This window comes from Ceratotherium simum, chromosome 6 (assembly GCF_057802395.1).
Source record: "Ceratotherium simum simum isolate JZ-2026a chromosome 6, ASM5780239v1, whole genome shotgun sequence".
In the NCBI taxonomy this organism is placed as follows: Eukaryota; Metazoa; Chordata; class Mammalia; order Perissodactyla; family Rhinocerotidae; genus Ceratotherium; species Ceratotherium simum.
In genome coordinates, this window is record NC_141905.1 from 34,732,479 (window position 1) to 34,756,910 (window position 24,432).

Here is a 24,432-nt window from a genome sequence, read left to right on the forward strand (position 1 = left end):
TTCATGACCTTACCTTATTTGTTTTACTAAAATTCAATTGCCGAAATAATTTCTCTCAGTAGAAATGTGTTTTTTATTTTAAATGATTAAAAGGTTTTCATTGAAATCAAAGTTTATTGAGCAAATATTTGAAATCTTTAGTTAAAAGTACATTAACAAGATACTTATGTGTGTGTATAAAATACGCACACGTATACATATGTTACATAACTTAGGACCACTTTTTTGAAATTTGTGGTTGTTGAGATCTAGTACATGTAATTTTAATTGATTATCATATATGTAAGTTACATAGACTTATAGTTTTTCACAAAAGGCTTATTCATTGAACCCTGGTCCATTCAATACAATGGTTTCTATAGTGTACTAAACGATTGAAATTAATATGTTCTCTTTCTCTAGGAGCACATTTTATGAAAATAATATAGATAAATAGAATGTGTCAAGAAATATTGATTATTTGAATAAATTTAATAAATAAGCAATGTATGTTATCAAAGAAACAAATGCATGGATACAATCAAAAAAAGTGGGGCCAGCCCCATGGCATAGTGGTTAAGTTCACATGCTCTGCTTCTGTGGCTTGGGTTTCATGGGTTCGGATCCTGGGCACAGACCTATACACCATTCATCAAGCCATGCTGTAGTGGCAACCCGCATACAAAATAGAGGAAGACTGGCACAGATGTTAGCTCAGTGCCAATCTTCTTCACCAAAAAAAAACAAAAAAAGTATCTATCTGCAGTTGAGCTGAGGGGGTATTTTATTATATAAATATGTTTATTTTTCTCAATACAACTCCAAGTACGGAACATTTCCCGTGCATATTTATGTGATGTTTAGGCAAGTATCAGTTTAAGGGAGTGTCTACTAGTTAACTTTGTCAGATTATTGAAGTATTTTTCTCAAGTAATTCCAACATCATATGCAGATATTAATAGCATTCATATATCTCTACAGGAATTTGAAGTACACAAAATACTTCCATATGCACTAACCCATTTAAGTGTAGAAATTATTCCATGAGATGGGCAGGACCGACATTACTATCTCCATTTTAAAGATGATAAATCTGATACTTAGGTTAAGTAGTGACTGTTTCTAAGTGGTGACTGTCCCCATCCCACCCCCCAAGATTGCAGCAAACTGGCATGGGCATCCAGATTCCTGATTTAACAGCATCAATTTTGGCAGAGACAAAAACAAGTTGTTAAATGAAGTAGCAGAAAAATCCAAGGATAGTAGTCAAAATAAACAACTGAGGAAGAGATGTTGTAGGTGCTACACAAGGCTGAACATAGCCTGAAAGTTTTCTGTAGGGAGACAAAGCTTTATTTATAGAGAACAGAGCAATATATTTACTTTCAGGTGATGGAAAATTAACTATAGTGAATGTTTCAAATTGATTATGACACTGAAATTTATACCTATTTCCATTTATTAACAGACATTTTTTACATAATCATGGTGAAGTGCTAAAACATCCAGTTCTGTGTTGAAGCTCAAATATCATCTTACGATAAATTTACTTCTAACTGAAGGTTGAAATACAAAAGTTAGTGTTTTTCTTCCTCTATCCTCTTCTCTCTTCCTCCCGCCCTCCCTTTCCATAAAGCCACCAGACTTCCACAGCTTATTTTGCACAATGTCAATTCTGTCACCTTAGTTCTTCATAGAAACTTGGCCTTAAGTCTTCTAAAATTTCTCCCTGTATTAGCGGCTGCTGGTCGCTGTAATTATCCGAGAGGGCTCAATTTCTTCTTCCCACATTTCATGTTGTCTTCTCTTTGTAGTGGAAGCGAGTTTTGATAAGAACACTGTGCCACACGTGCTCCTCCAGATCTGCTTAAATCTTGACTATAGCATCAGATATTTTTCCACTTCTTTCTTTTCTTTCTCCCTAGTTTGGGTCTAATAAAGCAGCCTTATTAGTGGCCACTTTCATGTAAAAAAAGGTTTTTTTTTCTTCTTCCTCTTTGCTTGTTTATTGTGTTTAATTTTTAAAATGTCCTTTTTCTTCCTCAGTATTCTAGAATGTGTTTTCCAGAAAATACAATGCTGTCTTAACAAACATGCTAAATGTCTAAATCTAAACCTTCATTCTTGTAGCACATGATTCTGTGGTGCTCCAGAGGGCAAAGCTAGGAGCAATGTGAGGAATTCAGCAGATTTTTGTTCAACTAAAAAAAATAGCTAACAGTTAAAGCTGTCAATCCAACAAAAAGAAACCTATCCTATGGAGTTATGGGCCCCCAGTGTGGAAACATGCAGTCAGAAATTAGATAACTATTAGTCATGGAGGTTGTAGAAATTATTTCCACAGTTGAAAGAACTCAGAATAATTGGCCATCAAGTTCCCATTCAACTATTAGTTTCTATAATTGTATAGTTCAAAGGCATTTGTGATTATAAAGTATCATGATTCGTGTCCACTCTGATTAGCTATTTTTCATTCACTTGTCTCATTTTACTTAGTTTTATCCTTTAATGTCATTATGTACGGTTTATAGTACTTATTGAAGAAAGAAATTAGCTCCTTTGGAAATATTCTGTGGATCATTCTCCAGCTGGACTTTGAGATGTAAAAGTTGTATCTTTTTTTTATCCACATTCAATTGTTGTTATTATATGCCTTCTCCTGTTGGTTCCAAATTTGGTACATACATTAATTATTTTCTCCTTCAACTAACATTCTCCTCTGCCTCAACCAAGTATTTTATCATATTACTAGGTTTTATTTTCATCTTACTAGTATTACCATCTGAAACTATCTTACTCATTTTTTTACATGTTTGTATCTTAATTTTACTGTATTGTCTATAGATTTCAAGCTTCAAGGATGCAAATGCCTAGGGAAAATCCTGATCTATAATTAAAATGCACAATAGTTATATTTAATGAATAAATTCGGGAATAAATGGATGTCTGAATGAACTGCTTTCTACTTTCGCATCCATGAAACCTAAGATATAATAGAGAAGACAGTCTTTGCCCAAATGGTCTTTCCAGTAAAGTGACATTTCCCTCCAGTCATCCTATGTTACAGAGATCAGGGACCTTGCCTTATTCATGTTTCTATCATGTTTCTAGCAAAGCACCTCACACATAACCAATAATCAATAATTGTTTGTTAAATGTATGAGTTATAGTTAACACTCTTCATGGAAGTGAAATAGCTTTTCCTAAAGGGTCTTAGAAAACTAGAATCTTTTATGATTAAAGACAGGAGAATGAGGGGCTGTGTTTGTTTTGGCCCCAAAGAGAATAAAAGAAACTGGCAACCTGAGATAGTATCAGCATAGGGGAAGAATCAGAAGTACCAGGTTTAATTGAGCCCCTGCTCTGCCAATTCTTGAATGTATAAACTTGATTGAGCCACTAACTTATATGAGCATCAGTATTTTCTTTTGTAACTGGGGCTGATAATCTCTGTCTTTCCTCTACTGCAGGTTTATTCTGTATGTCAAAATTAAATAATCTGTAGGAAAGTGCTTTTTAGTTTATAAAATGCCATACAGTTGAAACTTACTATTACGGGTAACATTAAAACTTCTGTGAAACCAAGAGTCAGCAATCTGTTTAACCCACATGTAAGACTAACAATTATCTTCAGTTTTAACTAGCAGAGGAACAGAAGAGGAAAAGTAGAAGAGAAAGAGAAGAGGCAAAGCATAAAAGAGAAAGCAACAATAAGAGAGAGAGAAGGAAGAGAAGGAGAAGATAAAATATATATGGTGAGATTGCAGGGAGAGGGTATGACCAAGAGAGAAGCAGAGAAAAGGGAGTAGAACCAGCAAGAGAGAAAATAATTGTGTTTGATGGGGATTTGAGAGTGGCACCCATGGTGACCAGGTAGGCTGAGATCCCTAAATTGGGGCTTCATCCATTTCAAAACAATAGGCTATATGAGGTCAGAGATGAGGTAGGGATGTGTTTCAATCCAACACAGGATTAGCCAAGACAAAGTTTCATCCCATGCAAATGGTTAAATCCAATTGCCAGAGACAGTATGTCATATACTTATTCATTGTTAAAATAGAAACAGCAGCAGGAATATGTGCTCGTGCATACTAAGAATCTCTTCTCAGGTGGTTGATGTGAAATTTTGTTTCCAAGAGACAGAGTCTAGCAGGAGGCGCTCTTCTGGTAGTGGAATCCTTCAGAATCCTCAGCATAAGCAACAATGCAAATGACTTGATTGCCCTTTACTTTTGTCCAATTTAGCCCAGCTAATACCTCTGCAATTCCACCAGCCTGGCCTGCACACTTTCCTCACAGTTAGTTATTAGAGCATAGCTTAATGATGGGAACATAACCTTTGAAAAAAATTAAATCATTTATATCACTTTGGAGATTCTTGGGAGCCATCTAAGTATGTGGAAAACTATAATGGACTCCCAAGCTCAACTCAGAAGAAAGACCAGAACCTACAATTCCCAGCCCTTCAAGTATTTGTCATGTTTCTAGAAATAGTAGCTATGTTTAAAAATAAGTTGTTCTTTTGTTCCTTGGACTTTATTTTTTCATATATGTAATAATGTTTTCTGGTTTTCAGTTTGAATTCACTTTTCACCTTTAGTTCTTTGCTGCTCCAAAAGTCTCCCCAAAATAATTCCTGTTGTCTTTACTATAGCATCTGTGCTCATAATAATAAGCTATTTTTAGTTGTTCTTTAACTTACATAATGTTTCCGTCTCCAATATCTAGTATCTAAAATAAGGAGGAATAAAAACATGTCCTTATTGTCTTTTACAGTTTCTATTTTGAACTAATTTAGAAAAGGAAGATATATTATAGATGAGTATAATATTTTGAAGGTACAGGCATGCATATTTTAAAAATTTAGAATATAAACGTATCTTAGGATAATCATCCGTTACCTAATTTCAGTTATTCAAAAATGATTATCCATTGTGAATTAGACATTTATTTTTAAAAGAAAAATACCTTTTTCTAATTTCTAGCTCTTCTCTTTCATGCCTTCTAGTAATCTATTGTTTGATAATACCTAATAGAGGCAAGAATACAAAATAAAAGTCAAAACCATGAAGTTTATTTGCACTAGAGTAAGGGACTTGATTAACTTATCTCTTGAAACATGCATTTTTGGAAGAATTATGAAATATAAGTTCACGGCTGGTCTTCCCATGCTCTCCCTGCTTCCAGATGCTCTGGTAAACTCAAGCATGAATCATTCATTTGACATTCCCCCAATAAGCTTAGAGTCTAGTTCAAAAGCTAAGACATGTATATGCGTAACTCTAAGGCAGAAAGGAGTTACAATCTCAAAAGAGGTAGAGGTAAGATGGTAGGAATGTTCAGAGGAACCAAATATGTATTTCCTGTTGGGGGCAACAGGAAAGACTTTCTGGAAAAGATACCATTTGAGCTATGCCTTTAAATAGTAATCTCCAAAGTGGAACTGTGAGATAGTCTATTGGAGAGTAAAAAGAAAATATTTGAAATTTTATTTGTGTTTGTTATCAAAAATATAACAATCGTATTTTTACCAGTATTTGATATATGATTGACACTGGTACTCTTCTTTACTGCATATCCCAGACAAGAGAGTTCTACAGCTTGGAAGGATTGATTATGGGGCCTTCACTTGCTCAAGAACTTTTAACGTATCACAATTAATGTGTGCTTGGTTAACTGGATTTATGAATTATACTTTATAGTTTTAACTAAGCTAACCTTCATTAAATAGGATCTGTTGTTTTTAAATTTTCAGAAAAAAAAATTTGGATTGAGGATAATTAAAGAGAAGCCCAAACAAAGAACAAGATGTCAGAGTTGACAATTCTCTTTATTCCTAGAAGGAGATATTGGTCAGCCACATTACAAAGTAAAATCAATGATGATCTAATCAAAACTGACTAGAACTGGGCCAATAAAATGAATTATCAAGAAGACTGCTTGAACTAAGGATTTACATTCTCCAATACTCATGTTAAATTTCTTGTCAAGGGACTATGTGTCTTGAGATAGGTTTTAATGACATTATCATTAGAAAAATATTTAAAATAGTTTCCTTCGTCTTTAATTGATCTCTTTACAATTTATATTTCTATAAATGTTTTATAATATACGTAATTTATTATCACAATAGTACACATGTAATGTTAACAAATATACAAATGTAGAGGATGAAGGTAAAACACATTATCTCATTCTATGCTTGACAGAGCAGGCTGAATAAAGGCCCCAAAGCAGCCTATTTCACTAAAACTATGAATGTTTTGCTATTTAAAGCCTCAGAAGTTCAATGTGAAAAGGAAATGTCTTCAGAATACCAGCTCCTGGCGTTAGCGTATTAGCCTTCTTGGCACTAATCCCATGGAACAGTCACAATCTTAATGATTTTAGCCTCTGGGAAAATATCATTTTTTCCCATTGGGGAAAAAAAAGAAAACTTATTCAGCACCAGAGTGGAAGCTATAGAAATGAATTCTATGAGCTTCTTCTTGAGAGCTACAAATTTGGATTTTATTCAGAGTAACCATCCTTATCATATGACCATCAATTTTCTTGTTTCCTAGTCTTTTCTTCCTAAATAACCCCACTTAATTGGAGGCTATTTCAAGGAATATTTAAAAAAAAAAAAAGAAACCCACTAGAGTTTGGGAAGGAATTCTAGGCAGTTGAGAAAGGCAGCCTTCTCAGTCAAGTTCAATATGCTCGCATGACATCATTAAAATTTTCAAAAAAATTTCGGGAAACGTTTGAGGCCTATTTTCAGAACAAGAGAACTAGCAGGCCTTGAATGAAATAGACTCCCTGTAGAAAAGGGCAGAGGAGACCTGTGGTCCAATACATCCTGATACTATGCCCCAAGGCTCACTGCTAAAGCAGCACCGAAGCACCGCACATAATAAAGAGCAAAAGAGTCTAAAAAGTGGAAAAAAAAAAAAAGGAAAGAAAGAAAATCTAACCATAACTTTCTTTTCTATGCCTTTCTTTTGTAATTTTGGTTGAATAAGAAATAAATCGTTAAGCTCATAATTCTAAACTAGGTTATAGTTGTTTTAATATAGTTCAGTCTGATAGCCACATGTGCCCCTCCAGACTGAGTCATCTAATATAAAAGCAGATCCAAATAGCTAGGTATGTTATGAGTCTATTTTATCCCACGGCAAGAGATTTTTAGGGCAAAGGCCAGCACATATAGACAAGAGGGTAGATCACACAGCTGGGCATGAGGCTGTTTTGTAATGATATTGCTTTCACTTCTTTTATTAGAGGAGGCATTAAATATGTTGTCTCACATAGCATTAAACAAATAATTGGGTGTGAGGCCTGACGGGGGAAAAAGTAAAAAATAACGTGTGTGTCTGAACTAGAGCTGATTATTTCATTCAAATTTTAAAATCATACTCTAAAAAAATCAGTGTTGGGTCATTGCACAATAAAATAATTTAATAAAGCATGTAAATCAATGGAGAGCAGAAATAGTGACGCATTAACATGGAAACTAGCTGCATAAAACAGTCTATCTGTTTAATGAAAATCATAGGCTTTATAGTGTCCTAAAAGTTAATAAATGGTAACTATATCCAACTAGACCAGGGGAAGCAGGGCATGCCGAAGATCTATGGGCAGTTTTTATCATCTCAGAAACAACAAAGCTGGATACAGGTGGCAAGCCAGACCCTTGAACCGCCTCTGCACCCAATCTATTAACTGTGATAAGTCAGTGGCCCTTCACCTCAGTATGTTTCTTCAACCGGACCTTAGGATAATATTGGGCCCTGACCAACGTAAGAAGCAAATTGGTATGTAGGATTTAAGAAGGTTAAATGCTAAATAATAAGAGCTAAATTATATTATTTTCATAAATTGAAAATGATTATTTTCTGAGCCCATAATATTTGATCTGATATTAAAGGAGCAGGAGCAGTCAATATATCATGATGGTTTAAGGGGAAGTTGGAAAAAATGCCCAAGTTCTGTAAGAAATTGTGTACATGATTAATGCTGAGGCCAATGCCAACAGGAAAAAGAGGGACTCCCACAGTCAGAAAGTGCAATTGTATTTACAGTACATTGGCTTTGATTAATGTGCACACTCAGAGAAGTCATGTGTAGAAGGCGAGAAAAGACCTGTTTTCAAACACTGGTGCTGGGTACAGATTTCCCATTATGTCCTGAGAAGGTATCGATGAATAATGACTTAGTCTTTTTTTGTTGGGGATGAGGGAATGGGTGTTGGAGGGGTTAGTTTCCCATGCTTGAGGGAAGATACAAAAGGACTTCTGTGTCAATTCTTATGAGTCTGGTGAGCCACCACTGAGAAGTTTATCCCTTATTTCACAGTTTCAGTAACCAATTGCTTCCAAGAGGTTTCTTAAGTGATTTTAGATATTATGTCCCTAAAGGACCCCTTTAAGTAGTATAGTTTCTGAATGTCTTATGAAAAGATGTTCCAGAGTTTTCAAAGTCTGTAAGTCTCAAAAAAGAAATAACTACATATAATAATCACCTGAAAAACTTTCCCCATCTCCCTCAGAATAGGACTCCTCCCCTCCTCTTGCCCCATGTTAGAGTCTGATGTGTTTTCAGCAGTTGTGTGGTGTTCCATGGGCAGCTCCAGGAGAAAGAAAGGCATGCTTGAATTACTGTGTGGTGGACGAGGAAGGAAAGCAACACCAGACACACGAAGTGTCTCTCCAGGTAACTCTGGTTTTCCCAGATCTCCAAATTTCCCCAGGCCTCACTCTTTGATCTAAATTATAAGTAAAGAAACATACAGCTAGCAAACCATTAAGAACCAAGAACCTGACACTTTCCCTGGCGGTTGGAATAATACAGGTCATATAAAAAAAAAATAACAAGCTGGAGAAAGGAACCACCAGAGCTCTTTCAGTTTGTTCAAGCCGATTTGATCCAAGTCCAGGAAAACCAGTAGCTCCTCGTAGGGACCAAGTCTGACTACTTGGTAGTGCCTCCCGAGGACTGTGGTAGACTGAATAATGGCTCTGCAGGACGTCCACCTTCTAATCCTCAGACCCTATGAACGTTACCTTCTATGGCAAAAGGGACTTTGTAAATGTGAGTACGTTAGGGATATTGAGATGGGGAAATTATCCTGGATTATCAGGGTGGGTCCCATGTAATCACAGGGGTCCTTACAAGAAGGAACAGGAAATCAGAGAGGAGAAGGCCACTGATAGGGTGACAGAAGCAGCAATTGCACTGACATGCTTTGAAGATGGAGGAGAGTGCCACAAACCAAGGGATACAGGCAGCCGCTAGAAGCTGAAAGAGGCAAGGGAATGGATTCTCCTCTTAGAGCCTCCAGAAGGAACCAGCCCTGCCCGCACCTCTACTTCAGCCTAGTGAAACTTATTTTGGACTTCTGACCTCCAGAACTGTAAAATAAATTTGTGTTGTCTTAAGCCACTGAGTTTGTGAGAATTTGTTCCCAGCAGCAATGGGAAATTAATACAAGGATTCTGTCTGAAGAAGGATTAGGAGAACAATTGATACCAGAGTGACACCAGTTGTGGGTAAGAGGGAGCAGTGAGAATCAGCAGCCACCCAGCTACCAACTCTGGTTTTCCCTTTTAGGTAGATGTGAGAATTTCCTTGCCATTGGAAGAGTAGATGAGAGTGGCAGTGTTTCTTAAATGTGTATGATCTTTAGATGTGACATTAAAACAACTTATTTAATTAGTCAAAAATTGGGCTGACGTCACTAGACAAAACTACTTATATACCACAATTTTCATCAGTGCTAGGGTTCTCAAATGAACATTAATGGCTTCATTTTTGGTTCTAGAAAACTTCTGATGGTCGATCTGGACCCCCACCACTAGGCTACATCCCTCTCTGAACCAAAAGTAAAAAGTTCAGTTGAGAGGGAAAAAATAATTGCGATCTTCTTTTTCTTTAGATGTATTTGCTTTCATCCCCAAGTAGAATGGAAAAAAAATAAAATGGAAAAGAGAAAGATAAATGTCAGGTTGCTGATAAAAGAAATTCAATCAAAGAAGAGGTTATTTATTTCGTAACCCTTGAGATTGATCACACAGACAGAGAATGATGCTTTAATAAGATCCCACTCAGAACAATCGCTAGGCATCTCTTGTGCTTGTTTATTTCTTTGCAGTGTGTGAAACATTCCACTGATTGAGAGCTATCCATTGAATTATCAGTGCTTCAAGATGCATACTGACAGAAAACCTATGATGATGCTTCCACCCACATAACTTCTTTTTAATTGACTCTTGAAGTACTAATGACTTAAACTCCTTGCTTTTAAATTTAGACCAACCAGTATTCACATACTTTGGAGAAAAGTTAGGGAACTTTGAGTTTCTAATCTTTGGTTTTCTTTTTTATAGGGTGAAGATAATAGATTCTAGGAACATAATGAGCATGTAAGGCAGCATAAGTTGTGCTATGCACAATTATAGGAGTATCCGTGATATGAATGGCAACTCTTGAAATTTGTGCAGTGAACAACTTGCACAACACTATGCAGCAATACTAGGTGTGAGAAGTGAGTGAGAAAATTGGTCAATTTAACAGTGCCTAGAACAGGGAGCCCAGAAAAAGTTTGTTGTTATGTATGCTTTCAGTAGAAAAGTTACACAGAAAAATAGTAAAATCTTCACACTTAGGAAGAACTAGAGAAGGTTGTCTGTTTTATTAAAGACAAAAGTAAAATCTGGGTAACTGACCTCTTCTTTGCCTATAATTTAAAAACAAACTTTGCTAAAGAAATCCTTCGTTCTAATTCTACTTCTGCTTCTGCCTAGGTGTTTAGCGTTTTTCATCCTTAGGGTACTCCATGAAATCCTTCTCTAAATGATATTATCTGTCTAGGATTTGATACAACACTAACTGGTAGAGGGTGAACTAGAGAATTTGAGGGCTGAGGAACAGAGAAAAGATTTATGTCTCAGATTTTTTTGTTAGAAAACTAGTTTTTGGATTGTAGAAGGGAATCCCTACTTCCTACCCACACCCTCTATGCACACAAAAAATAACAACAGCAGGAACAATAATAATGCCAATAATAACTTAACTAAAAGTATTCTCCCCAGGCTGAGCCCCAAAAAGATTTCTAAAATAAGCCCTATCCTTGTTTCATGAACAAATACAACAATGAACATGAAAGACTATTATCACTATGCACAAAGTAAAACTTATGTAATTTTTATTTTTAATAATAGACCATCTACATTGTGACAGTTTCAAAACAAAAAATAGACTTGGTCTTCTGCCCAGGCAGAGTATATGTCTTATAATTTCAGCTGTATTAGTAAAGAGCCTTGGTATTTTCCCAGTTTTTCCCGCCTACTTGGTGATATCCAAAATTCCCTTCAAAGGGAACACAGACTTTTGTTGCTAAAATGAAAAAAGAAAATATAGGATTTTAGCACCCCTGGGAGTATGTGCAGAGAAACCACTATGGGTTCATAAAATCCTGTTTTCTTTAATTCCTATGCCCAAATAGAATATATTTCCCAGCTTCTTTTGCAGTTACATGAATCTGTGTGTCTGGATTCTGGAATACGGGTTGGAGTGATGTGTTCCAATTCTTATCCTGATCCCTAAAATCTCCAACGAGATCATCATTCATTTCCTGTGTCAGCTACCTGGAAGCAATGAATCTAGCAGAGGGTTGGAAAGCTTTAGGGGATAGGTTATCTGGTAGCTAGAAGGAGCCTGAGTTCTTAAATGGCTTGTGGTATATAGCCTACCAGCCCACAATCCACCTTGACGATGATGTGAGAGAGAAATAAATTTAATTGGGTTAAGCCACTAGGATATTTTGATGATGTTGTTTTAGCAGTTAGGCTACTCTGAATAATATGGAACAAGAGGAGCAAAAATGAAAAAAAATGTGTATACAATGCTCAGACAATATTTTCTCTCGTCCGTGGGGTGACACCTTTTATAGACTGGAATCCCAAAGGTTCCTCAGGATACTAATTATTCAGGATGATTGTTAGCTGATTATTTACTTGCTGATTATTCAAGGACTTCTATAGGGTCCTCAAAACTTGAGAATGACACTTTACAAGAGAACGTAACATCCAGAGGGAAAGAGTAGCCTAATTAAAGTTTCATGTTTGAATATTAGAGGAACAGTGTGTCCTTGCTTAGGTCTAGCATACCTCTTTTTATTTCATCCCTTTGGGTGCTTCCATGATAATTACATTTTTCTTTTGTATCTAATGTCAGAATAACAGATAAGAGAATTCTGATGATACTCTTATAGAGCTAAATCATTTATCTTGGGAAGTTTATACTACCAAAAAGATCTGTCACCAGTTGTAAATCAACTCCTTATAAGGAGTTAAAGAACAACCTTGAACAACAATGACTACACACACACAGTTTATAGGTGTATATATTTTGTGTATAGTTTTTCTTATAAAAAATGCACAAGGTTATATAGAGTTATATTGTCAGCAGGTGTAAGAAGAAACTCAATTGAATCAAGTCAGTTCATTTTGTCTGGCAATTACTGTAATTTTTAAATAAAAAAGTCAAAATGTAAATTTTCATAAAATACCATCATTCGTAAAGGGATAAGGGAAAGAAAAATTTAACATTTGCTGAGCACCTAACATGTGCCAAATAATATGTAAAATATGTGATTATGTATCCTTACCATGTGGCAAGTATCACAATCATTATTTTAATTAAGAGAAAATAAGATCAGACCAGCTGTCACTTACCCACGGCTACATGGCTAATAGGTGACAGTGCTGGGATGCAGATAAGGTGGATTCCCCAAGGCCATAGTCATTTCACTCTACTTTATAACAGCATTGCATTTGAGTGTTAGAATTAAATAAAATAACCATGTCAAATACTAAGATTCTCAGATAAAGGTTCTATTTGTTGTGTTATAAATTAACATCAAAGTGCAATCTCCCATCTGTCGTGGCCTATGTAATGGCTGAGTTTGAGGTTTTTGTTTAGAATCCAGGGAGATGGAGAGGAAGGAAGGGTACCAGGATGAGTAACAGAGGAAAGTAATAACATCTTAAGAAAGAAATCCCGGACTTCAGGCTCCTGGTGCCATTTCAGCCGTTTGCCATGACTCTCAAAGTCTGTGTCATGTAGCAGATTTTTATTTTGTTGGGATTGGGGCACAGATTTAGTCTGTGTTCTTTAAAGCTGCTGTGCGTGAGCGAGTCACTGTTGGTAGACCTCCTAACCACCCAGCGCCAAAATCTAACCTTCACCTTTGCTCTCTATTACATTCATTGTAGCTCGTGTCAATGTCAAAGGAGACCTTTCTAATATTTTCTTCTTTCCTCTTTTTTATTTTTTTTGTTTCTTTATTGAGGTATAATTGACATATAACATTATATTAGTTTCAAGTGTACAACATAATGATTCGATATTTGTATGTATTGTGAAATGATCACCACAATAGGTCTAGTTCACAATTAAAATTAATATTTTAATTTTATCTGAGTTTGTTGTATTGGAAGCCGTATAGGATAGTCGTTAAAAGCAGATTGTATAGCCAGGTTGCCTGAATTCAAATACCATCTCCAATACTTGCTGGCTGTGTAACTTGATAGAAGATGTATTTAACATCTCTGTTCCTTACTTTCCTCATCTGTGAGATAAGGATAATAATAATTCTAAACTTACAGGGTTATTATAATGTTAAATTAGTTTGTGTATGGAATAGTGTCTAGCATGTAAAAAATGTGTTAAATACTATTATGGAACAAAATATATACTATCATTGTTTTCATCTATTAAGTGAACCACAATGTCATGGACATTGGTATATAAATACCAAAGGACAGGATGAATGGGAAAGTTTTTAGTCTTGAAAAGGGGAACAATACTGTGTTATCGAAGATTTAGGGGCTACAAAGTGCAAAATGTATAATTAAGCCTTCTGTTTTGCTTTTAATTAGTAGCAGAAAATACCAAATCATTTCATGGATCTTCTCTGTCCCTAAAAAGAGAAAATAAGTCCATGAAACTATTTGATATTTTCTATTCAGATCCCTAGTTAGTTGAGCTGTTACTGATGAGCTGTATCATCTTCTTACTTCTTGTACTGATCAACAGAGAAGGAAGGGAGGAGTGGATGCCCGAAATGGGGTGAGAACTGGGAGAGGAATGAGAGGCAAGGTTGGGGCAGCATCAAAAAATGACTGACAGGTTTATGTTGCACCAATATATTCAGTTTTAAAAGTATCCCTTTCACTTGCCTTAATAACATTTTCCATATGGCATCAACATTGCTGGGGTATTACAGCCTTTCCCATTATAGGCTCTAACATATAATTTAATGATTAATTAACAGACTCTGCTCCAGAGCTTAATCTGCCCTCCTTTTGGGGAGATAGATAAGATTATTATTGTAAGCACTATTTGTTAAAGATTTCCGACCCCTGGTTTCTTTAAAATATTTCCAAAGTGTACACCTTCCTCTTCTGGGTATCTTGCTCTGTCAGATCCAAACTCAATGATTTAAGACACAATTTGCTGACAGGAGATCCTGAGAACCCATTATGAAAACGAAGGCAGCAAACAACCTTTGAATGTATTTCCCAATTTAAAAAGCCTTCATTACATAGCACATTTCAGGCCGAGAATGTTAAAAATTTATCAGAGTTTCAGTAATTGCAGCTTCCCCTGGAAGCTTGGCATGATGTGGAATCATTTGTAAAATGTGTATTTTGTTTGGCACTCAGTAGGAAGCTTGCCAGGCAATACATTTAATTAGGAATATGAGGAAGAGAATAATTGTGGTCTGTCATAATGTATTATCGTTCCTTTTAAATCCTACATGTGCTTAAGATAGTGGTCTTAACAAGGTGTGCATTTATAGCTAGAGGCAATCTCCCTTTTGTCGGCCCAGGGTTTTTATATGGGGAAATATATTATTTGAGGGGAAGGGTACATTAGCTGCATTCCTTGGGTATAACTCTTTGTCTATTGTTTAAGTTAAGAGAGTGTTAGCTGCTCTCCTTAGGTACAACCTTTGCCCATTGTTTAAGACCTTGAAAATTGATGCATTGCCTATCAGGAGCTTAGACGGTTTTATTTACGTTTAACTTTCTCTGGAGATGCATAGAAATAATGAAATGCAATGCCTTTCTTCAACATAACCATGTACATAACATCTAGTCCTGCCTGATACATAAAATAAATTTGATAAGAGCAACTCAAATATTATAATGATTAATGTTGGTTTTTTAAAAAATTGCAAAGCAACCTGTGGCAGCAGATTCACAGAGGAGAAGTGCGATGATAACCATTTTCTGAGGCCAGGTTTTCATTATGTTAGATGTGCTCTTCCATTTTTATGGGAAAACCTGATTATAATGAATTTGAGAGGCACCATGGAAAAAGCGCAATGAAGGGCTTTTTTGGCACGAGGCGCAAGCATTTTGGTGTTGAGGTTTTCAGGTATAGAACACTCTGCTCATGTAGTTTTGCATGAATCCCCTGTCTTCTATTACTGCATAGTGATATTCTCCTTAGTGAACAGAGATTTTCTTCTGATAACAAATCTTATCAGATTTAACATTAGGGCATCTACCCTCAAGATCAGTCCAAGGTGTAAATAAGACATGGACAAAGGTTGTTTTAATTGCCCTTCTCTTCTAACTCCATTGTATTTTGGCCTCTCAAAATCTTCCTTTTCTCACTCTGACCAGCTTATTCCTCCTTCCCACCTCCCTCACTCTCCTTGCTCCTCTCAAAGCATCAAAACAATGGCTTTAGTGAGTGATTCTTTCAGGGTCCCATTCTCTTCTAGGGACAAGGAACAGAGACCAAATAATTAGGACTGCCATTGTGTTGACACTCAAGAGAGGGTTAGGAATTGGACATAAGGAAATAAAGAGAGGAATGGTTTTAGGTGTATGGAATAGTTACATTCATTCAAGCAATCATTCATTTATTTTCGAGGAAAGAGAAGATAGAAAAACATCTCCTTATGTTATCCCACTCCAAAAATGTAAGACGTGTACTTCCTTCTTCTTATCTACCTTGCAAAATCCCTAAATGAACCGAACTTTTATTCCATGGCATTAGGAACCAAAATTATTTTAAAGTAACAACCACAGCAATCGCTACTTGTATTGCCGAATGCTTACTTTGGTTAAAGCAATGTTCTGAGCACTTTGTGGGAATTAACTCAGGTCATGCTTAGAATGACTCCACACGGTGGGTGCTCCTATTACTACCAAGGAAACAGGGCACAGAGGGAGTATTTATCTTGCTTGACTAGCAGAAATAGTAGGAAGGGACTGTTTTGGGGAAACAGTCCAAGGTAGTCTGACTCCAGATTCATACTCAACTACTGTGATATTACTATGAATTAATTGTGGACAGGAGATAATGTGATAAAAACAAAATGCAACTAACTGAAAGACTGTAAAAAGAACTAAAGAGAAAAAGATTAAAAGTAACCCTGCTGACCAAAATGCACTGTTGAACATATGTAATATCCAAAATCTCATGTTTTTTCCTAGAATCAGAAAAATACCTTTGCCTTGAGGTATCTACATCCACCAAGAGTATCTCTAGGCTGAGGTTTACTATAAAAAACACCAGGGAACCAAGATCTGATGGAGTCCATTTCCTTGGCAGTAGTTCCCGAATCTTAACACAATAGGCCTTCTTTTATTTTTCATTTAATTCTGGTGTCTAATTGGGGCCTATCCAAAATTGAAGTATATAAAGCCAATGGCCAGTACTTTGGAGTGCAAATCTTTTGTGTGTGTGTGTTTATGTGTATCTTAGCATGAACCACTGCAACTAATATGTATTCTTTTACTTTAAGGGGCAAAGGACCACTGAAGCATACAACTGAAGTGATCTATGCAGCTAAAATGATATCAGAATCAGGATCAAGGATGGACGTCCTGGCTCGGCAGATTGCCAACCAGGTGAGTTCTCTACAGATAGACCTGGTGAAAAGTCCATGCTAATCGCTCTCTGCCGTGTGACGTTGATTAGAACAAAGTTGGATTTTTAGTCTATTGGATCAATTTTTCCTAAATTATTATTAAATTATTTTTTAATTTTATTGCATAATTAATACACAAGTAGTGAACAATTCATTCTAAGGACACAATTATTTCTTAGGGCTTTATTATCATTATTATTATTATTATTTAGGGTTTGATTATTTCTTAGTTTGAGCTTCAAATATATTCAGATTATTTTAAATATCAGCTTTTTGAGTTTCAAATGTACTCAAATTATTTTCACTGGCTATAATATCCAATGTTAGTATTTTTTCCTTAATATCTTAGATTTTTTATTTTTTGCTTTTCAAACATCAATGCCTTTCAGAATTCTATTATGTTAGGTTTTCTGTGTCAACAATGTAGTCTGGCATTCTATGTAAAATTACAAGACAAACGGTAATTAGTAGAATACTAAAGTGAAGATATAAAATTTGGAAAGTGTGTAATCCTTATAGAGACTGAAGCTAAAAGTTTCTGAACACTTGGTTTCCTTTCTTTAGATTTCTCAAATCTCTGTTCCAATTTTCTAAGCCACAACTACATTATTGGAGTTACCTTTTGTCTACCTTTAATTGAAAAATCTGTCAGTTTCTTTAGTTAATAAATTCTATTAATATTTTAGACCAAAATATAGTATTCCTTTGCAGGTTTTACATTATTCAACTTCATAATATGTATTTATCTCCCTTTGGGATAAAAGCACTTTTCTTTTTGACTTTGCAACTATTCCATATTATTTCTTGGTTGTATACTTTCAGGGAAACTTTACTGAGGGAAACTTTATTGAGCTGTTTCTTATTATTTACTCTTTTTATCCTCTGTTTTTTGAAACATGAACTTTCTCTTAGTAGATATGTGGATATAAGGGAAGAGAAACAATAAGGAATAATAATAACAGAAACAAATATTTCAAAACATTCCTTGAATATATATATATTTTCAGTATTTTGCTGCTTTAAGCATTATAAACATTTTATTGATATTTTTAGTATTTAGTATTTACAGTTAAAAACAAACTCTATCCTAATATAATTCAAATCTAATATGAATAAATGATTGAAGCCCAAATCCGCCTATGGTTTTCTGTATTTTAGAATTTTATTTCATTCACTTTTATGAGAGAGTAAATAATAGTAGAATAAGTGAAACCGTAATGCATCCGACAGATTTGCATGTACTGATAACTTTTTAAATTCCTACCAGTGTGCTTCAGTTTATTTTGGAATGTACAATTTTCAAAGTTCAAATAATTGTGTCACTGAAGTTTTTTTCTTATCTTGATCTTCGTCTTTAATTGTATTAGATCACTTTGCAGTAGGTACTTTTATAACATAGCTTTATTAAATTATGCCATTTTTTTAGCATTATTTAAAATGCATGAGAGAAAACAAAAGTATCGTCTCCCGTCGATATAGTTTTTACATTTTAAGAGAAGTGTAAAGAAACAGTCACTGACTGATAAAGAATTATGGATGACTCTGTTCAGCCATTTCCACTTCGTACAGTAGAGTAGTTTCAAATAAATTACTTTTGTTCTGAACAAATAGGGTTGTGAAGAATCAAAATTGAGAATAAAGGAACTGCCTCTTACAGCGATCATCTGGGCAGATTATCTATGACTGTGCTTCTGATATTGTTTGATAGATTAACATAAAAAAATTTAGAAAATAATATCTGAAATTGTGGAATACATATGAATAATATAAGCAAGGCGATTTTCACAGTGTTCACGTATGTTATGAAAAAAAGTCTGCCAGAACGTTGGTTGTTTTCTATTTTTGAACAATCTATTAGTTCAAAAAATTTTTCCAAATTTTTATGATTCTTTCTAGTATGTTTTTTACTAGAGTGTCAGAAGGTCAAACATCAGTCAATTTTCAATTCTACCCAATATGGACTTGTGATATATGTATGTATGGTGTTAGACCAATTTAGTTTCATTCTATAACGTTTCAGAGTCAAAGTTCATATGTAGAGAGAATAAGATAAAATCAGATTAATTCAGGCTTCTATTTCTGCCTGCCTGGACTTTCTTCTCTTTTTTTTTTTTTTGAATCCTTCCCTGCCTTGCTTCCTTGAATAGATGTTTGTTGTGTGTAACCACATACAATTCACTACTCTGGCATTGCCATTAGATAGCTAGGAAGAGATGAACTATAAAACCTGTTTAAACAACCAGAACTCTAATGTAAGCTTACTTGTCCCAATTACTCAACATGGCTTGGGCTTTAGAAGTGTCTTAAGATGGTGTGGTAGATTATATATACCAAGATCATACTGTTTAAGTCCTGTAGAACTCTGGTACAAATCTTGTCTCCATTAGACAGTATACTCCTAAAGGACAAGATATGTTAGCTATCACAGTTCGTAAACATGTTCCTCATAAATAAAGGGAATGGCAAATTAGAGAAGTACTCTTCTTACAAATCCAAGATTCCAGATTCTTAGCACACATCTGTTTCTGTGACTTTATTCTACACTGTAATTCATCATATTAGCAGATAGTCTAAATTAGAGGAACTGGATAACACCTCACAAGGTAGGAATAATACACAAAAAGATATCAGTTGGTTATAGAAGCAGGATACCCCACATAGAAAGAAACGAATAGGAGCCAAAATGAAATTAATATCTGCTAACATGTTTTGCAGGAGGAAAGGACAAAATTAGACTTTCTGACCCCTGGGTGGTGTGTCTGAAGCCTAATACTCCTTCACTGTAATTTTGCCAAAGCAAAGATATCCCCATTGTTGGCTGAGTACTCCCGCCTAATCACAACCGAACACAATTAAAATTAATTTTCACTGTTAAATACATTGAAAGCCAATGCTAATTCAAGAAAAGATGACATTTAAAAAGGAAGATAAAGAATTACAAGCCAAATCATACACAATGCACTCAACTATGAACAAAACAACCTACAAGTGTAATTTATATTGATATTTCAACAAAATGTTATTGGTGACTAGCCTCATTTTAATTGTTTCCCTGCTGATGTTATGAAAGTCGAGAATTTTTTGTAATTGAACTATACTAAAAAGAAACTTCTGAAGTGTTCATGATATCATTCTAACATGTCTCTTAAGGATATAAATCCTAGATGCATCTTGTGCTGATATGTGTATTTTGATACTATTATCTGTCTGAAATTTATTTTGAGCAGAGATATAAATACTTATATTTGTTCTCCAGATTAATAAATCCCTACTTTATAAAAATAAATGCATTGGATGTTCTCAGGAATTAAATAGGAATGGGTAGAAACTAAATATTTGGTGTGTTTGTATCCTTGAAATAATAGTGTCCTGTTTAAAGGCATGCTGTTTTACTATTTTTTTCCCTTTTTTGGATCTTTTTCATATAATGTCTTAAATGCATTGAGAGTGATTATATATTCAGTTTTATTTCATGTGTACAAAACTATGGCCATAGGAACCAAAAATAAGGTGTTTGAGGGTTCATGGGGAAGGAGTTATTTGGTATAGGAGGGGAAAAGGAAAAATGAGGAAAGTTTCTCCTTACAGGTGGCTATCTTTAACCAAAAATTCCAAATAATTGAAATTTGTCTGAGTTTCCACCATCCTTTCTGCATTCTTATTCTATATACAGGGTAAACATTTTTGTAAGTTTGTTTCAACCCAAGTAACTCTTCAGTTGACAAATTTCAGGTTTCAGGAAGGGAGATGATATTTTTTGAATTGTAATCTAATATATAGGGAAGTCAATCCTGAGAATTTCCAGTGGAAGTCAACATAAAGCTGAAAAGTAGGTTGGGCCAGAAATTTACACCTATTAAAGGAAAGGAGTTTTCATGAAGATGGAAAACATCCTTGTCTTTCATTTGTATTAGTGTTCAAAGTATACGTCACCGATAGCATTTTCTTATTGGCCGTATGTCCAAACCAAGATGAAACTAAAAATGAATTTGAAACAATTCTTAAACTTAAGAGAATTTTTGTCTAAATAGGGAGATATGACAAAATTTGAACAGCATATATAATTTCTCGTAAAACAACATTTATACATTGAAAAATGCCAAACCAGTTTCCTAAATATAACTCTCACAAGTCAGCGTGGCCAGTCTAGACCATTTGAGTCAATGTTGTCCTCCATTGCTGATATCATAAAAGAATTCCATTGTACTTTTTAAGCATACTTCCCTAGATACCTTTCTTTCTGTGTTTTAGAGACCTCAGTTTTGTAAAGAACAGCTATGAAAAGCATAGCAAAGAAGAAAAACTTTCAAAGGATGCTGAGATTTCCACGTATGATCATCTCAAATCAATAACTGACCAAATTTAACAGATAGGAGAGAGGGAGAAAGCACTCTTTATTGAGATAGTTAATAGAACAGGAAAAATTGTTTTATAGTAGGCAAAATGGAGTATGAAATACTTGAGGGTTATATGTGTTGTGTGTGAAATATTGATAAGATGATGAGATGGGCTGGGCAAATGCAATAGGTATGTGGATCTTCTGAAGACAGGGCTGGATGATAGAGATTTAGTAGTTTTTATTTTGTAAGTGATAGATGAAGCCAGAGCAGCATATACTATTATCCAAGGAGAGGGCAAGAATGAAAAGATAACCAAGAACAAAAGCTGAGAACACCAGTAGGGGCAGCATTGAAAATGTTTTAGAAGGAATGTTAATGAGCAAGGAAAGAGAGAGATGGAATTACAGGGTTGAGGGAGGGTTTTTGTTTCGAGGGAATTTATGTTGATAGCTTCAAGGATAGAAAAAGGAGACATTAAAAGTGCAGAAAAAGAGTGGAGTATTGGTGATCTGTGACCCTGAGGAAGGTGAAATGAGACAGCCTCTGGGCTGGAGTACAGGTGGAAAAATGAGCTCTGAGGGAAGAGAAAGGTCACAGACACAGACTGCCTTTGCTATCACTGACTGCTTGAAATTTCTATTCTAGAAATTCACAGTGACACCTAATACTTTTCATTAACAGACTTTGCCAGCTTAGCAGAATTTAAACTGTTGTCTGTAATTGCAAAAGTCATTTTAAATGTGTCTTAAATAAAGTTTATATTCCAATATGGGCAAAAAATAGCTTAAGCTTATGGAAGAAATGTACTTAAAAGTATTCACTTTGTGAATGCACCCTTAAAATTCAAACTGAAAGGTAATAAATGTTTTTCGCTTCTCCTCTCATTAATAACTCATGTGTCCTGTATTGGTACCAAGCATCTCACTGGGAGAATGAAAGCTGGGCTAACCTGAGAAGACCAGTTAGGCTGACATGCCATCTGCTTGCTTGTAGTGAGTGTCCCAGTGGTTATAAAACTTAAATTAAAAAAAAAATTGTATGCATTAAGAAGCTAACCAGATGTCCTGGTCAACATCTCCGCTCTTAATAAACTGGCAAATAATAACCAAAATGTGTTAGGATAGCCTACCACTTGATTTGCCTTAAAGTCCCTAGGAGTGTTCCTTTAAAAGTTATATTTATGCAAATTTTATTCACAAAAAAGTCAAAGGTTTAAATATTCTACAAATCCAGGGCCCAAGCTTTTTCTATCACCTTCATGTAAAAATATAAAAGGTGGGGAAAACATTATTTGATTTTAATAAAGGAGGTTTGGTAAGTAGGAGAAGGGCATTCTTATTTATTTTATTTTATTTTATTTTATTTTTTGTGAGGAAGATCAGCCCTGAGCTAACATCAATGCTAATCCTCTTCTTTTTGCTGAGGAAGACCCGCTCTGAGCTAACATCTATTGCCAATCCTCCTCCTTTTTTTTCCCCAAAACCCCAGTAGATAGTTGTATGTCATAGTTGCACATCCTTCTAGTAGCTTTATGTGGGACACGGCCTCAGCATGACCGGAGAAGCGGCTCGTCGGTGCGCACCCGGGATCCGAACCCCAGGTCGCCAGTAGCGGAGCGCGCGCACTTAACCGCTAAGCCACTGGGCCGGCCGGAGAAGGGCATTCTTAAAGCGGGAATGATTCATTTTCCTGAGTCTGCTTCTAGGCAGCCAAAATCAACTCAGAAAGGCTTTCCAAATGTCAATGGGAAAGAAGACATTAATAAATTTTATTGTATAGAATTTATCAATTAGTATGTTTTTCTACTTCAGTTATAAAACCGACTGCCATCTTTAGATGTAACCAAGATTCCCATCAATTCTGCGAATGAAGGGTAGGTCTGGGTCAAGCAACTTTTAATTTCAAAAGTTCAACTTCAAATTTTCCACTCATTTGACTCCTTCTTTCATTAACAGAATTCTAGACTCTTCTAGTATGGCCTTGAAAGCATCACTTGAGAGACTGTATATTTTGCTTAAACTTGGATGATTGCAACATTGGTTATTGGTTAAGAATCTAATTATTAACTTCAATTTTATCAGAAGTTGTATAGTGATGTTAGCATTTAAAGAAAAAAATCCACACTAATGCTTTTTATAATTTACAAATAAGAGAGTCAATTTAAGAAACAATTTACAAATCAGAGTGGCAATTTGCTGTTTACAATATAAGATAAAACTGGCAGGAAGACTGATATTTTTCCTAGACCGTAAAGGTAGGGAAGTGGAGCTAGATCACGTGAGTTTGAATATGAACTCTACTGCTTATTATTTGGGCAAGTCAATTAACTTCTCTGTGCCTCAGTTTCCTCCTTTGCTGAATGGGGATAATGATAAAACGTACCTCATGGAGTTGTGTGATTATTAAAAAAGTTAATATAAGTAAAGCACCTAGAATAGTATATGACAGATAGAACACTATATGCGTCAGGGATTATCACTGAGTCCATCCAGAGGAACAAGGACTAGATAAGACCATTACTCTGTGAGGACAGACAAAGAAAACGGTGTTTTGAATGAATGTCATGTAGAAGAGATCATTGTACAGTGAATGAAACAGAGGAAACTAAATTCAAATCTTTAGACAAATCATATACTCTATCCAAAGCTTAGTTTGCAAATGTGCAAGATGACAATAATTAGATCTAACTAAAATGATACTGTGAGTACTAACTTAGAATTGTGCACGTAAGGGACATGGCACAGTGCCTGGCACATAGGAAGTACTTAATAAAGTTCACCTTCCTGTCATGGGAAAACAATGAAATGACTCGCCTTTCATCATTATACGTAATTCTAGATAACTGATTTTGAAATTAGTTAGTTATGAAAAAATTGGTCTTTTACAAAATCTAAGCACTCTTCACTTCAAAACAGCACTGGAGGCATAGTGTCCCTATGAATTCTTTTTCCTTGAAACTGTGCAGCCCACAGTATTCTGTGATAGAAAAAAATTGCACTCCAAATTCTCTTAAGTTTAGTGATTTAAAATAAAATAGATTTGAAAGCAAATAGATATGGGTTCAAATACTGGCTCTAACACAAGCTCTTCAATCCTGGGAAAAGTACCATGCTTTCTAGATTTCTGATTTCGCATCTATAAATTGGGGAAATCCCTTGCTCTTCCTTCTTACTCTCCTCT

General features: G+C 35.2%; 1 protein-coding gene across 1 annotated transcript in view; it reads left to right on the forward strand.

Moving 5' to 3' along the window:
- LOC147916836 (catenin alpha-3) overlaps positions 1-24,432 on the forward strand; it is a 218,166-nt gene that overhangs the window by 123,232 nt on the left and 70,502 nt on the right. The window contains exon 4 of the mRNA XM_087432144.1: positions 16,787-16,892. Coding sequence (XP_087288270.1) covers positions 16,787-16,892 — 106 coding nt within the window. The remainder of the gene's footprint in view (positions 1-16,786; positions 16,893-24,432) is intronic.